This window comes from Tasmannia lanceolata, unplaced genomic scaffold (genome assembly GCF_043159265.1).
Source record: "Tasmannia lanceolata isolate RefF3 unplaced genomic scaffold, GAP_Taslan_0.1 ptg000011l, whole genome shotgun sequence".
Classification (NCBI taxonomy): domain Eukaryota; kingdom Viridiplantae; phylum Streptophyta; class Magnoliopsida; order Canellales; family Winteraceae; genus Tasmannia; species Tasmannia lanceolata.
Genome location: NW_027518688.1, coordinates 2,090,812 through 2,103,155, shown reverse-complemented (window position 1 = coordinate 2,103,155; position 12,344 = coordinate 2,090,812). Strand labels below are relative to the sequence as shown.

Sequence of the window (12,344 nt, the reverse complement as noted above, 5' to 3'; positions counted from 1 at the left end):
ATATTTTTCTCTATCCTACCTCTGTGTCTAAGAGACTTACCTAGTCTCATTTTCTTGCTAAACCTCCTCTTTGTGTATCATTTGGTTTTGGGAGAACATCCTACTCGGCTTGGCTTCATACCCCTATCTTATATGGGTATCTGGTTGCACATTTGTTGCACCCTAGGGCTAGGTAGCTGTCCGGCCCGGCTGGTTGTTTTACCTTTGCCAAATATGCACAAGGTTTCTTTTTCCTTATTACTTGTTGAGCTTTATCTTAGTTTGATAGTTCACTAGCATAGGAATCCGTCCTTAGTCTAGAGAGTCAGTCCTCTTGTTCAGGAATCAAATTCTATCATCATAGGGGTTAGGATTTTATCCAACCTTTCATCAGATCATGTTTCTTCTATCCTCTCTTGCAAGGTATAGGATGCTGTCCAACCCTTGCAGAGTCGTGTTTCTGTCTTTTTCCCCCGCAAAGCATAGGATGCTGTCCAACCTTTGCGGGATATCGGGAGTCTGTCCTCCCCTTATGATGATAGGATTTGTCCCCCTTGAGTCAAAAACACTTAAAAACAACAAAAACATCTGAAAAACCAAAAATATCAAAAAAATCTTGAGTCATTAGAAGTAGTTAGGAAATCTGTTCCGAACTACGTTGGCTTGATCCTCTTCCACGAGGTACGTAGTGCAGCTTGGGATCCACATCCCAAGTCCAGCCAAACTTTTAAAAATAAGCATTTTAAATCTTTCAAAAATTACAAAAATCTTTCAAAATATTGTTTTCTTCGAAAAGATCTTCCTCTAGAGTTAGGAGCTTGTCCTAGTTAGAGAGTTTTTGAGTCGGGAGTTGCTCCCTCGTTCGTTGTTTGTTTGTTGTGTGTTTTATTTGTTTGTGTTAGAGTTAGGAGTGAGTCCTAGCTAGGAGTTTTACGCCTCCGTCCGGTCAGTTGGCGATCCACATTGCCAATTGATGACTAGGTCTAAGATGCGATAGATCCTACTGTTTCTCTTAGGGCATACAGCTTAGCTACACATAGATTATAGGAACCACCTGCATTAGCTTAGGGCTAACCTACATTTAGTTAAGGCATATAGGGTGTCCTAAAATCTACAATCCATTGTAATTTAAATAATCACACAAGAAGCTTTAAGAACTAGTCCGGTCTTTTAGATCGAGTCTAGGATAGAGGTCTAGATGTCTTAGGCATCATAGCTTAGAATAGGTGCGAAGAACTACGTTGCCTTGATTCTCGTGGAGGCGGGGGATACGTAGGCTTCTTTGGATGAACATCAGATCATCTAAAGACTCGGGCCTAGGTATAGATTAGAGTCTTAGGGTTGTATAGTATCGAGTCATTTTTCTATGTTTTGCAGTGTTTTCTTACTTTATTGCGCAGACCTTATACTTTTTGGTGTGTCGTGCATGTGTTTGTTCATCAGAACTTAGACACCCATTAGGCATGTCACTTATAACCTAGCTATGCTTAGGTGACACATGTTTCTTTTATTTTATCTTGTGTGCCTTTGATTTCATCTCCGAGACATGCATGATTAGATAGACGTCTTCTCGGAGATATTCATTCCCATTCCATATGATTTTCGCCCAAAGCTTTTTCAAAATTATTAAGTAAATGGCATAAGAGACCAGGTGTTTGCACTTGGGCGGATGAGGTGCTCTTTAGACCTTCCGAATTCGTAACCAGGCACGAACCTTATTTTATATCTCTGGTTATCCGTTGCAACAGAGCATAGTATGGGATCCAGGGCCCATTTGCCTTTTCCTTGGATGGCGACTCTTCTTTGTTTAAGGTACGCCTCGAATCTGGGCTAGTCCCCGAATCGAGAGGTATCTCACCTTTCATATCGCCACTCATGCTGTGAGAGGCACTTCTTTCGAGAGTTCCTTGGTAGAGCTCTCCATTCACGTGGATGATCCTGAGACTTAGTGTGGGGCCCGTTCCCCGCCTCTCTCTCGGATCGGGGTCCACAGGCTGGCGACTCTGCTGGGGATTTCTTGGAACATTGCCTAACTCTGTTAAAATGCCATTTGTTGCTAATTTTGAATAATTTTGAGCTAAAATCATTATAAATGGGAATTTAATCGCTTAGAATCCAGGGGCACCAGATAGGTGTTTAAAACAAGGGATTCACACATTGCACAGCATACATCATTTTGTTCTTTATTTTCTTTTATTGATTTTCTTATTATTGGCTCCACGGGATAGATATAATGCGTACCTCATGGGATATCACTATCCAGATGGTGCTGTTGTATCTATTACCAAGCTATGCGCCAGTGCTGCAGTCGTAAACACTCGGTGTACTTGTGTTTACAGCAGCCAGTGAGCAATGAAGCATACTGTATATAACACTCGGTGTACTTGTGTTATATACTTAAAGTATGGATCATATGCATAGTACCTGATAGAGTCCGGAGCTCTACTTTCATTTTACATATATTATGTACATGGATATATTTGTTGATTTAGTAAAACCCAATTAGGATATGCATGTGCATATATATATATTACATTCATATAAGGACGAACATGTGTTGCTTACACATGTTGGAGCTTAGATTTAGGAGCCATGTCCTATCCATAGATTATTGCAGTTCACCTTATGTGGCTACAGACGCAGTCCTAATACACTCACATGTCTGTCTTGAGTCAAGCTTCTTGACTCTATGGGATCATCTTTTAGGGCTGGTGCCCCTGGTTAGGATATATATGTATATATCTATATTTTGATTATCAGATTAGAGCCTACTCATTAGTGAGGCTTCCTTATCTAATCAAATTAGTCATATCAGTCTGTTCTTCGGATCTAGACCCGACCAGTGGCTTTTACTTGCCCTCTCATGGTCGTGGCCTATCTTTTGCTCTAGTCATGAAGATTTTGTCCATATATCTTTTGATTATAAGATTAGGACCTACTTTCTAGTAGAGATTCCTAGCTTGAATCAATCAGTCGTGTATATTCATCTCTCAGATCTAAGCCTAGCTAGTGGCTTCTACCTGTCACACTCATAGCTATGGTTTATTCCTTGACCTAATGATGATAAGTATTACCTGTTTTAATCCTTTAAATTCAAGCCTCATTTATCCATTCTTTTGTTGTATTACTCAGATTATTGTTCGTCCTGTCTTAGATATGGTTGATAGCCTGTCTGCTGTCTCTATGACCATAGTCTATCATTATTGATCTTCTTGATCGTACATTTTTGTCGTCCACCTTTCAGATTTAGATCCGGTCTATGATCTACTTTTGTCATTTTATGACCGTGGTCTCTTCCCTGAGTTTCTGATCATCTTTGATCATCAATGGAACATTTGATGTCGCCAATTGTATCCTTCTTGTGATTATTGGTTAAGTCCATCTTTATTCTTTGTTTATTCCAAGTTATTCTCCATTCCCTAATTATCCCATCCTATTCTTTGTGTTTAGGTTAAATCATGGCGAATAATTTGTTGAAAGGCTGGATAAGCGAGACTATTGGGGCTCTTCCGCTAGAATCCTCGGATAGGAGTATGGCTGATCGGTTCATCTGTGCCTTCAGTCATTTGAGTGTTTCCGATATAAATTGGAAGTTTCTCCAAGCAGCCGCTAGATCCTGGGATCCTAATCTTCATGTTTTTCGATTTGGATCATTCGAGCTTTGTCCTATATTCGAAGATTGGTGTGCTTTATTAGAGCTCCCAACAGATGGACTTTGGATACAATCTTCGAACATAGATTCCTCTCATTCCATTTTTTGCAAGCTATTCAAAAATCAAACCGTTGATGCACTTTCATGCTTAACAGATACGTGTGTGCAAGTTCAAAAACTCATCACCCTTTTTTCTGAAAACGTCGATCCTACTAGCTCTCGTTTTCAGAGTTGTCGACGCAATGCTTTGATTTTTAGTGTCTTTGCGCGATATGTCATTCGGAAAAACCCTCGTGTTGCTCCGTTAACTTTGTTAACTGTGGTAGACCAAATTAACAAAGGGAGGAATCCCATTCCTACCATGTTAGCAGAGACCTTTTTGGGACTAGATCTTATTGCTTCCCAAAATATCAAAGACAATTTCTGTGGGTGTGTGAAGTTGTTGTATGTCTGGCTTAGTGAAAAATTTCAAATTCTTCAGCGACAAAAACAAAATCCGTATACCCTGAAAAATTTCCATACATGGAAACCAATAGCCAACCAACCTCAGTCCATTGATGAATGGCACAATTGGTTACAACATGTAGAGGAGAGCCAGTTTCACTGGGTAAGTCATTCATGTTTTCATGTTTTTACTAGCACTTACCCACATTCATTTGTTTACCTCATGGGTATCGAGAAATCTTCTTTTTATGCACCCATACGAATTCTCCATCAGATTACGGGAATTCCATGTCCTCCCGGAATCATAGTCCCTCCTCTTTGTGAAGATCTTACTCCTGATCTCGTCCGATCCATTGTGGCTGCTTGGGGAAACAAAAATATAGAAAGGAGGTTAGGTTTATCTCGCAAATTCCGACGTGGAGAAATATCGGAAGAGCCCGCAAGCCGGCGAGCTCGGATTGAGGAACCTTGAAGATCCATATCATGTTTTGTTATTCTGATTTCTGCATTTCCCAGTTTTGTTAGTCTGCTTATCCAGTTGTGATCAGAGATTAGTATTTCCATCTATTGTAATAGCAATTTGATTTTTATTAATGAAAATGTGTTTCTGTTTCTCTTATCCCTGTTTGATCAGAATCGTTTATCTTGATTATCAAAATTTTAATCTAGTGTTTATATTTCCATAACAGGATTCTTGATTGAGCAACCATTGCTCCTAAGAAAATCCTCGTTTCAAAATCAACCTGGTCCCGTCAGTCCGCTGATTCCAGGCTGAGTCGATTTTCTTCCTCACCAATTTCTTTTACTTCCCCTGCATTACCTTTCTCTAATCTTCAGGAAATTCCTTCACCCATCCAATTTACACCTGAACCCATGGCGGAAAATGGAAATAATGCCCTTGACACCAATGAGATGATGAAAATTATCCTGGCACAATTGGGCACCATCAATGAAGAGATTGCTCGTTTGAAAACTGATAGAAGTTCTACTTCTAAAGAGCATGTAGCTCAGCACCCTTCTGTTTTACCTCCTCCACCTCCTGCAATGGCCAGGCCTGCGGTTTTGAATGTTGAGGATGATATCGAGGATGAGCAGTATACAGAACATAATTGTCTCCCTCATCTGGAGAGAGACAATGAGGGCAGAGCGATGGCAGACAGAATAGACAAGCTGACTAAAGAGATGGAAAACATAAAATTCCAGGGCCCAAAAAAGTTGAACATGGCCGATTTTATGATATATCCAGGAGTCACACTGCCTCCTAGATTCAAAGTGCCAGATATGGATAAGTATGATGGGACAGGTTGTCCTAGAAGCCATTTAATGTCTGTCATTCCGCTTCTTCAGCAGCATGGTTTGTCTCCGGAGCAGGTTGCTCTTTTATTTCCCCGATCACTCGTTGGAACCGCCAAGAAGTGGTTTTTGAGTTTAAAGACCGAAGAAATCAGAACTCTAGAAGACATCGCCAATAGGTTCATCGAGCAGTTCTCCATGGAGGAGGGGATCGACGTCACCAAAAGAGATCTGAAGGCTTTGAAGCAGGGCCACAATGAAACCTTCACTTCCTTCATCCGCAGATGGAGAAGGAAAGCCGCGCAGATGACTCATCGTCTGCCAGATGAGGAGCAAATCAAAATTGTTGTGAAGAATCTGTCTCCACAATACTATCACCACATGGCCATCCAGTACTTTCTTGATTTCAATCATCTCATTAAGACGGGAACCCAAATAGAAGATGCACTGTCTAAGGGTTTGAGATCGAGAGTTCCTTCTGATTCAAGAGAAGGAAAAAGACCTATAGTTGCACCTAAAGAGGTTCACAATATGAATACTGCCCCGCCAGCACGGAGAGTAAATTTTGGCGAAGGTTGCCCAGAGAGGAAAGAGCCAAGACGATTTGATCCTTTGCCGTATTCCTTGTCAGTAGCATTGAAGAAGCTGTTGAGAGACAAGAAGATTGAGCTGTTAGAGCCTAGGGAAGCTCCGAATCCTCTCCCGAGGTATTGGAGGAAGGATTACTACTGCGAATATCATCAGGGTGTCGGACATCTGACTGATAGATGTATGGCCTTAAAGCATAAGATCCAAGATATGATTGAGGCAAAGAAAATTTCTGTTGAAGCTCCTAATGTCACTCGCAATCCTTTGCCGACACATGCAACCCCTCCACCAAATGTTTATGCAATCCTTACAGAGGAAGTTGTTTTAGACTACTCCCGTATTTGCTCAGTAATCTCCGAGGAGCCGTACGTGCTGAGATGGGAAGAGGGAGACAGTGATACAGAAAATGAGAAGCCTTATGTATTGTCTGCTCGGGCTGAGGGATTTGCAGAACCAGCTGAATGTTCATATGTCCTCAGACATGAAGAAGAGAACAACGAAAGAATCCCCTATGTTTTAAGGCTAGAAGATGAAGATTTATCACTGCTGGATGATCAATGTGATGAGCTCCGCCATGTCACACGTGGTGGACGAGTCTTCAAACCAGCTGAGCTCAGAGTCGAAAATCCCGCTGAGGTTGCAAGAGGGGTTGACCATCAGAAGCAAAAGCAGAAACTTGTTGAAGAGGAAGATAATAACTTGCTGAATCAGCTTAAGAAAACCCAAGCTAATGTTTCAATTTGGGGTTTACTGATGGCGTCGCCGAAGCACAGACAGGTTGTGCTCCATGAGCTGAATTCATCCCAAGTATCAGTTGAGATTACTCCTGATGAACTGGTCAGTTTAGTGGCCGTAACGAGAGTTTCACAGGATTTGTCTTTTACTGACGAAGACCTCCCTCCAGAAGGAAGAGACCATGTTCGCCCTCTCCGAATAACCATAATCTGCAATAAAAAGAGAGTGCCGGAAGTCTTGATTGATAATGGGTCAGCTTTGAACGTTTGCCCATTAAATACTGCAACTACCTTAGGGTTTGAACCAACAGATTTCATACCATCTGAGCAAGGTATATTGGCATACGACGGCACTAGAAGGGATGTGATCGGGATATTAGCCACTGAGATCGAGATTGGAGGGGAGACTTTTGAAGTCGAATTCCAAGTGCTCGATATCAAAACCTCTTTCTTTCTTCTCCTGGGCCGACCTTGGCTGCATAAGGTCGGAGTTATTCCTTCGACGCTACACCAGAAATTGAAATTCGTCAGGAATAACAGGGTGATTACAGTACGGGGAGATCCAGAGCCTGAAATTGGGCAGATAACTGCCGAATCAGTGGATGAAAATGCCAAGGATGTCAGCTTGACAGGATTCTCATTAGAGGTCTCTACTATTACTATGGGGGAGGCCATGAATGAGGAGATCATGTTCTTAACAAGTACCAATGTTAGTGTCGCAAGGATGATGCGACGGTTTGGTTATATTCCGGGAGCTGGCCTGGGAAAAAACCTGCAAGGCCTGACTGAATGGCCATTAGTGAAGGCGATGAATGGATTATTCGGGTTAGGGTATCAGCCTACCCGAAAGGAAGTCCAAGAGATGAAGGCATACATGTTAAAATGGGCTAATTGCCGCCGCCAGGGTTTCGAGTTTCCAATGGGACCGTTCAGCATGATTATGAATGGTAGATTCAGAAAGGAAGGGGCCGATTGTCCGTTTTACGGTTTTCCTGAGCCGTGGTATGACGAGACTGGGAAGAAGCTACCAGGTCTAGAGATTTTCTTTGCTGATGAATTGCCAAAGAACTTTTTCTTTGAGCAGATTGCAAAGGCAGTTGTATCAGAGAAGCAAGACTCAGATTGGGTTGATACATTTGAATCAGAGCTCTTAGAATCTTTGTTCCAAGTTGAGGCACCAGTCATTGCAATGATCGGAGGAGACGCACCCTTCATAAACCCAAGAAGCTCCATCACCCCAGCTGAGGGACCTCTGGATAATTGGACCTCACAGGTTATACCCCAAGTATTCTTTCAGTATAGTCCAGCCCCTTCAAAAGAGTCAGTCGTTTCAAAATTCGTGTCAGTTTCTGAGTCCGTCCCAGAGTCTGTCATTTCTAACTTTTCTTTTGATGCAGGTACTATAGAGGTCTGTTCTACTCCTGGAGTAGGTGACGAGTCTATTCCTGGTGGCGTTGAGTCCGAGTCCGAGGGCGTATTCATTGATTCTTTGGCATCGTGTCGATACTGATGTCGACTTATTTTTTCATTCTGTTTCAGAGTCTGTAAAGCCCGCTGTGGGTTATTTTACTGATGTAATCATTGATTCTAATGAAATAAAAGACTCTTTTGCTTACATTCCTGTACTTGTCTCTTCTACTGATTCTGCTTCTAAACCTGATCAAATAACTAATAATAAGAATCAAGACTCCCCATCTAATGAGGTAGCCGACGAGACTCCCCTTGAAATCAAATATATGATTCAACAAGAAGAGAATCGACGAGCTAAACCACTTGAAGAGGAAATTGAAACTGTAAATATAGGTGATGAAACCTTAATTCGGGAGATACGGATTGGCAAAATTTTATCTCCTGAGGAGCGTGAAGAATTAATCACCTTGCTAAAAGAGTTTAAGGAGGTTTTTGCTTGGTCTTACGACGACATGCCTGGATTGAGTGAGGACATTGTCCAGCACAAATTACCTCTAATCCCTGGCGTCAAGCCGAAGAAGCAAAAACTCCGAAAGCTTAAAACAGAATGGGAGTTGAAAGTTCATGACGAGGTTAAGAAACTACTCGAAGTGAAATTCATCGAAGTAGTTGAATACCCTGAATGGCTTGCAAATATTGTACCGGTGCCCAAGAAGGATGGGAAAGTCAGGATGTGTGTAGATTTCAGAGATCTGAACAAGGCCAGTCCGAAAGATGATTTTCCGCTTCCGAACATTGATCTCTTGGTTGACAATACCGCTGGACATGCACTCTTATCCTTTATGGATGGATTCTCAGGGTATAACCAGATCAAAATGGCGCCTGAAGATATGATGAAGACGGCATTTATTACTCAGTGGGGGACATATTGCTACAGAGTGATGCCATTTGGTCTCAAGAATGCTGGTGCCACCTATCAGAGAGCTGCGACTACTCTTCTTCATGACATGATTCACAAGGAAGTCGAGGTCTATGTAGATGACATGATTGTCAAAGGCAAGACTCGACCAGAGCATACAGTCGCTTTGAGAAAGTTTTTTGAGCGAATCCGAAAGTTTCAACTTCGCTTGAACCCAAATAAATGTGTATTTGGAGTAACATCAGGGAAGTTGCTTGGATTCATGGTCAGTGAAAGAGGAATTGAAGTAGACCCTCAGAAGATCAAGGCAATCCAAGAAATGCAACCACCAAAAACAGAAAAGCAGATTCGTGGATTTCTTGGCAAAGTGCAATACTTGAGGAGATTCATATCTCATTTAACTATGACGTGTGAACCCATCTTCAAGTTATTGAAAAAGAATTCTTCCAAGAAATGGAATGAAGAATGTCAGGAAGCGTTTGAAAAAGTCAAGCAGTGTTTGTCTATGCCTCCTGTCTTATCCCCAGTCATTCCTGATCAACCGTTGTTGATGTATCTGTCCATCACGGATACAGCAATGGGTTGTATGCTTGCTCAGCAGGATACAGGGTCTAAGAAAGAAAAGCCCATTTACTACATCAGTAAGAAAATGTTGGAATATGAAATCAAGTACACTGTCTTGGAAAAGACGTGTTTAGCATTGGTCTGGGCGACTCAAAGGCTTAGACATTATCTTCTGTCGAACAAGATATTTTTGCTCTCACGGATGGATCCGTTGAAATATTTGTTCGAAAAACCTGCTCTTACTGGAAGAACAGCCAGATGGTTGCTATTGTTGTCTGAGTTTGACATCACTTATGTCACTCAGAAATCAATTAAGGGACGGGTCATTGCTGAACAGCTGGCTGATGCTCCTATTGAAGAGAATGCTTTTCTGAAGGCTGATTTTCCTGATGAAGAGATTATGGACATTGAAGAAGAAACTCCGAATTCCAAGTGGCTTATGTATTTTGACGGAGCTGTCAATAATCATGGTCAAGGAATAGGGGCTGTTTTGGTATCTCCAAAGAAGGAGTACATCCCATTATCCATCAAGTTGCAATTTGAGTGCACCAATAACATGGCAGAATATGAAGCATGCATCGCAGGACTTGAGGCAGCTTTGGCTTTGCGAATTCAAGACATCGATGTATTTGGAGATTCAATCCTGATCATTTGTCAAATAAATGGGGATTGGAAGACAAAAGAGGCGAGGTTGATCTCGTATCATACTTATCTGGCGTCTCTGGTCAGTAAGTTCAGGAATGTCACCTTTACTCATTTGTCGAGGACAAGAAATCATTTTGCTGATGCTCTGGCTACTCTGGCATCAATGTTGGACATTTCTGCTACAATGGAGGTTCAACCTTTAGCTGTAAGATTGCAATGGGCTCCAGCACATGTGAATGCCATAGAAATATCTGCCAGGTGTCCAGATGGTAAACCATGGTATACAGATATCAGAAATTTCATTTCAGGCAAGGGGCATCCGCCTGAAGCTTCCAGCAAAGAGAGGAAGACTCTTCAGAAGTTCGCTGCCAACTTCATCATTTGTGGTGAAGAGTTGTACAGAAGGTCATTTGACGGTATTCAGCTTCTGTGTGTTGATGAAGATCAGGCTGCAGAGCTCATAGAGCAAACACATGAAGGTGTTTGTGGTCCTCACATGAATGGTAAAATGCTATCAAGGAAAATCCTTAGACTTGGTTTCTATTGGCCCTCAATGGAGACAGATTGTTTCGCATTTGTGAAGAAATGTCATAAATGCCAAGTCTATGCGAATCTTATTCATGTGCCTCCGTCAGAGCTGCATTCTATGACCTCGCCATGGCCATTCTCAGTATGGGGAATTGATATCATTGGCAAAGTCTATCCCAAATCGTCAAGTGGGCACGAGTACATCTTGGTGGCCATTGATTATTTCACGAAATGGATAGAAGCTGCTTCATATGCTTCCATAACTTCCAATACAGTTGCGAAGTTCATCCGTACGAATATCATTTGCAGATATGGAGTACCTCATGAGTTGATTTCTGACAATGGATCTCACTTCAAGAAAGAGGTAGTGCACCTGTGTGAAGAATTCAAAATCAAGCATCATAAGTCATCTCCTTACAGACCGCAGACAAACGGGGCTGTAGAAGCAGCGAATAAGAATATCAAGGTCATAATCAGTAAGATGACTGAGACTTATAAGGACTGGTCGAACAAGCTTCCTTTTGCTTTGTGGGCTTACAGGACATCGATCAGATCCTCTACAGGTGTAACTCCGTACTCTCTGGTGTATGGAATGGAAGCAGTCCTCCCTGTTGAAGTGAGAATCCCGTCTCTAAGAGTTATGATGGAAGCGAATCTGCCAGAGTCTGAGTGGGCCAAAGCCAGACATCAGGAATTGCAGATGATTGATGAAAAGAGGCTCAGAGCCTTATACCACATCCAAGGGTATCAGAGAAGAATCGAAAGGGCATTCAACAAGAAAGTCAAGGTTCGAGACCTGAAACCAGGAGATCTCGTCTTGAAATCTTATCGAGCACCGGTGTTCGATCCCAGAGGAAAATTCAGGCCAAACTGGTCTGGTCCTTACATTGTTGATGAAGTCCTGCCTGGAAAAGCCGTAAGACTCCTCAATGAAAATGGTGAAAAATTAACAGAACCTACAAACCTGGACCAACTAAAGAAGTACTATGCTTAAATACACCAGGAGGCCATCCTTGATCGATCAGAGCCAAAAGCTAACAACCCAAAAGTCAAAATACCGTTTGCAAACCCTTTGGGCCTATAAAAAAAAAAATCCCTTTTTCTTAATAAACACAAACCAGGGGCATCTTTTATGACTTGCGTCATAAAAGATAGTAAACTTGAACTACGTTCTGACCTGATTTCCTTTCTATAGGATACGTAGGCCACCTGATTAATTTGGGTTCGGTCAAATTCTTCAAATCCTTCGAATCTTTCAAATCCTTAAAAAATGAAAGAAAGGACAAAACAAAAACAAAAATCCTTGAAACCCCAAAAATGGGCGAACTACGCGGACCTGATTCCCATTTTCTTTGGGGATACGTAGGCAGTCTGGAGGGCCAGATTCGGTTAAATACATAAAACAAACCAAAAGTTTAACTTGTTTGAACCCAAGCCTACCTAAAAGTCCTTCTGGTGTATTTTAGGTCCAGGTTTGTAAAAAAAAAAATGAAGTCTTAGACCCGCTAGACTGAAAACCCGAAAGGGCGGTCTAGACAAAAGTTAGGGTCATTTGCCCGCTAAGCTGAAAACCTGAAAGGGCGGCTTA

General features: G+C 41.9%; 1 protein-coding gene across 1 annotated transcript; it reads left to right on the top strand.

Moving 5' to 3' along the window:
* Positions 1 to 5,600: 5,600 nt before the first annotated feature.
* LOC143886109 (uncharacterized) lies at positions 5,601 to 8,182 on the top strand. The gene is made up of 2 exons (XM_077390077.1): positions 5,601 to 7,963; positions 8,088 to 8,182. Exons 1-2 carry the CDS (start codon positions 5,675 to 5,677, stop codon positions 8,094 to 8,096), a joined length of 2,298 nt encoding a protein of 765 aa, XP_077246192.1. The 5' UTR covers positions 5,601 to 5,674; the 3' UTR covers positions 8,097 to 8,182.
* The last annotated feature ends 4,162 nt before the right edge of the window (positions 8,183 to 12,344 follow it).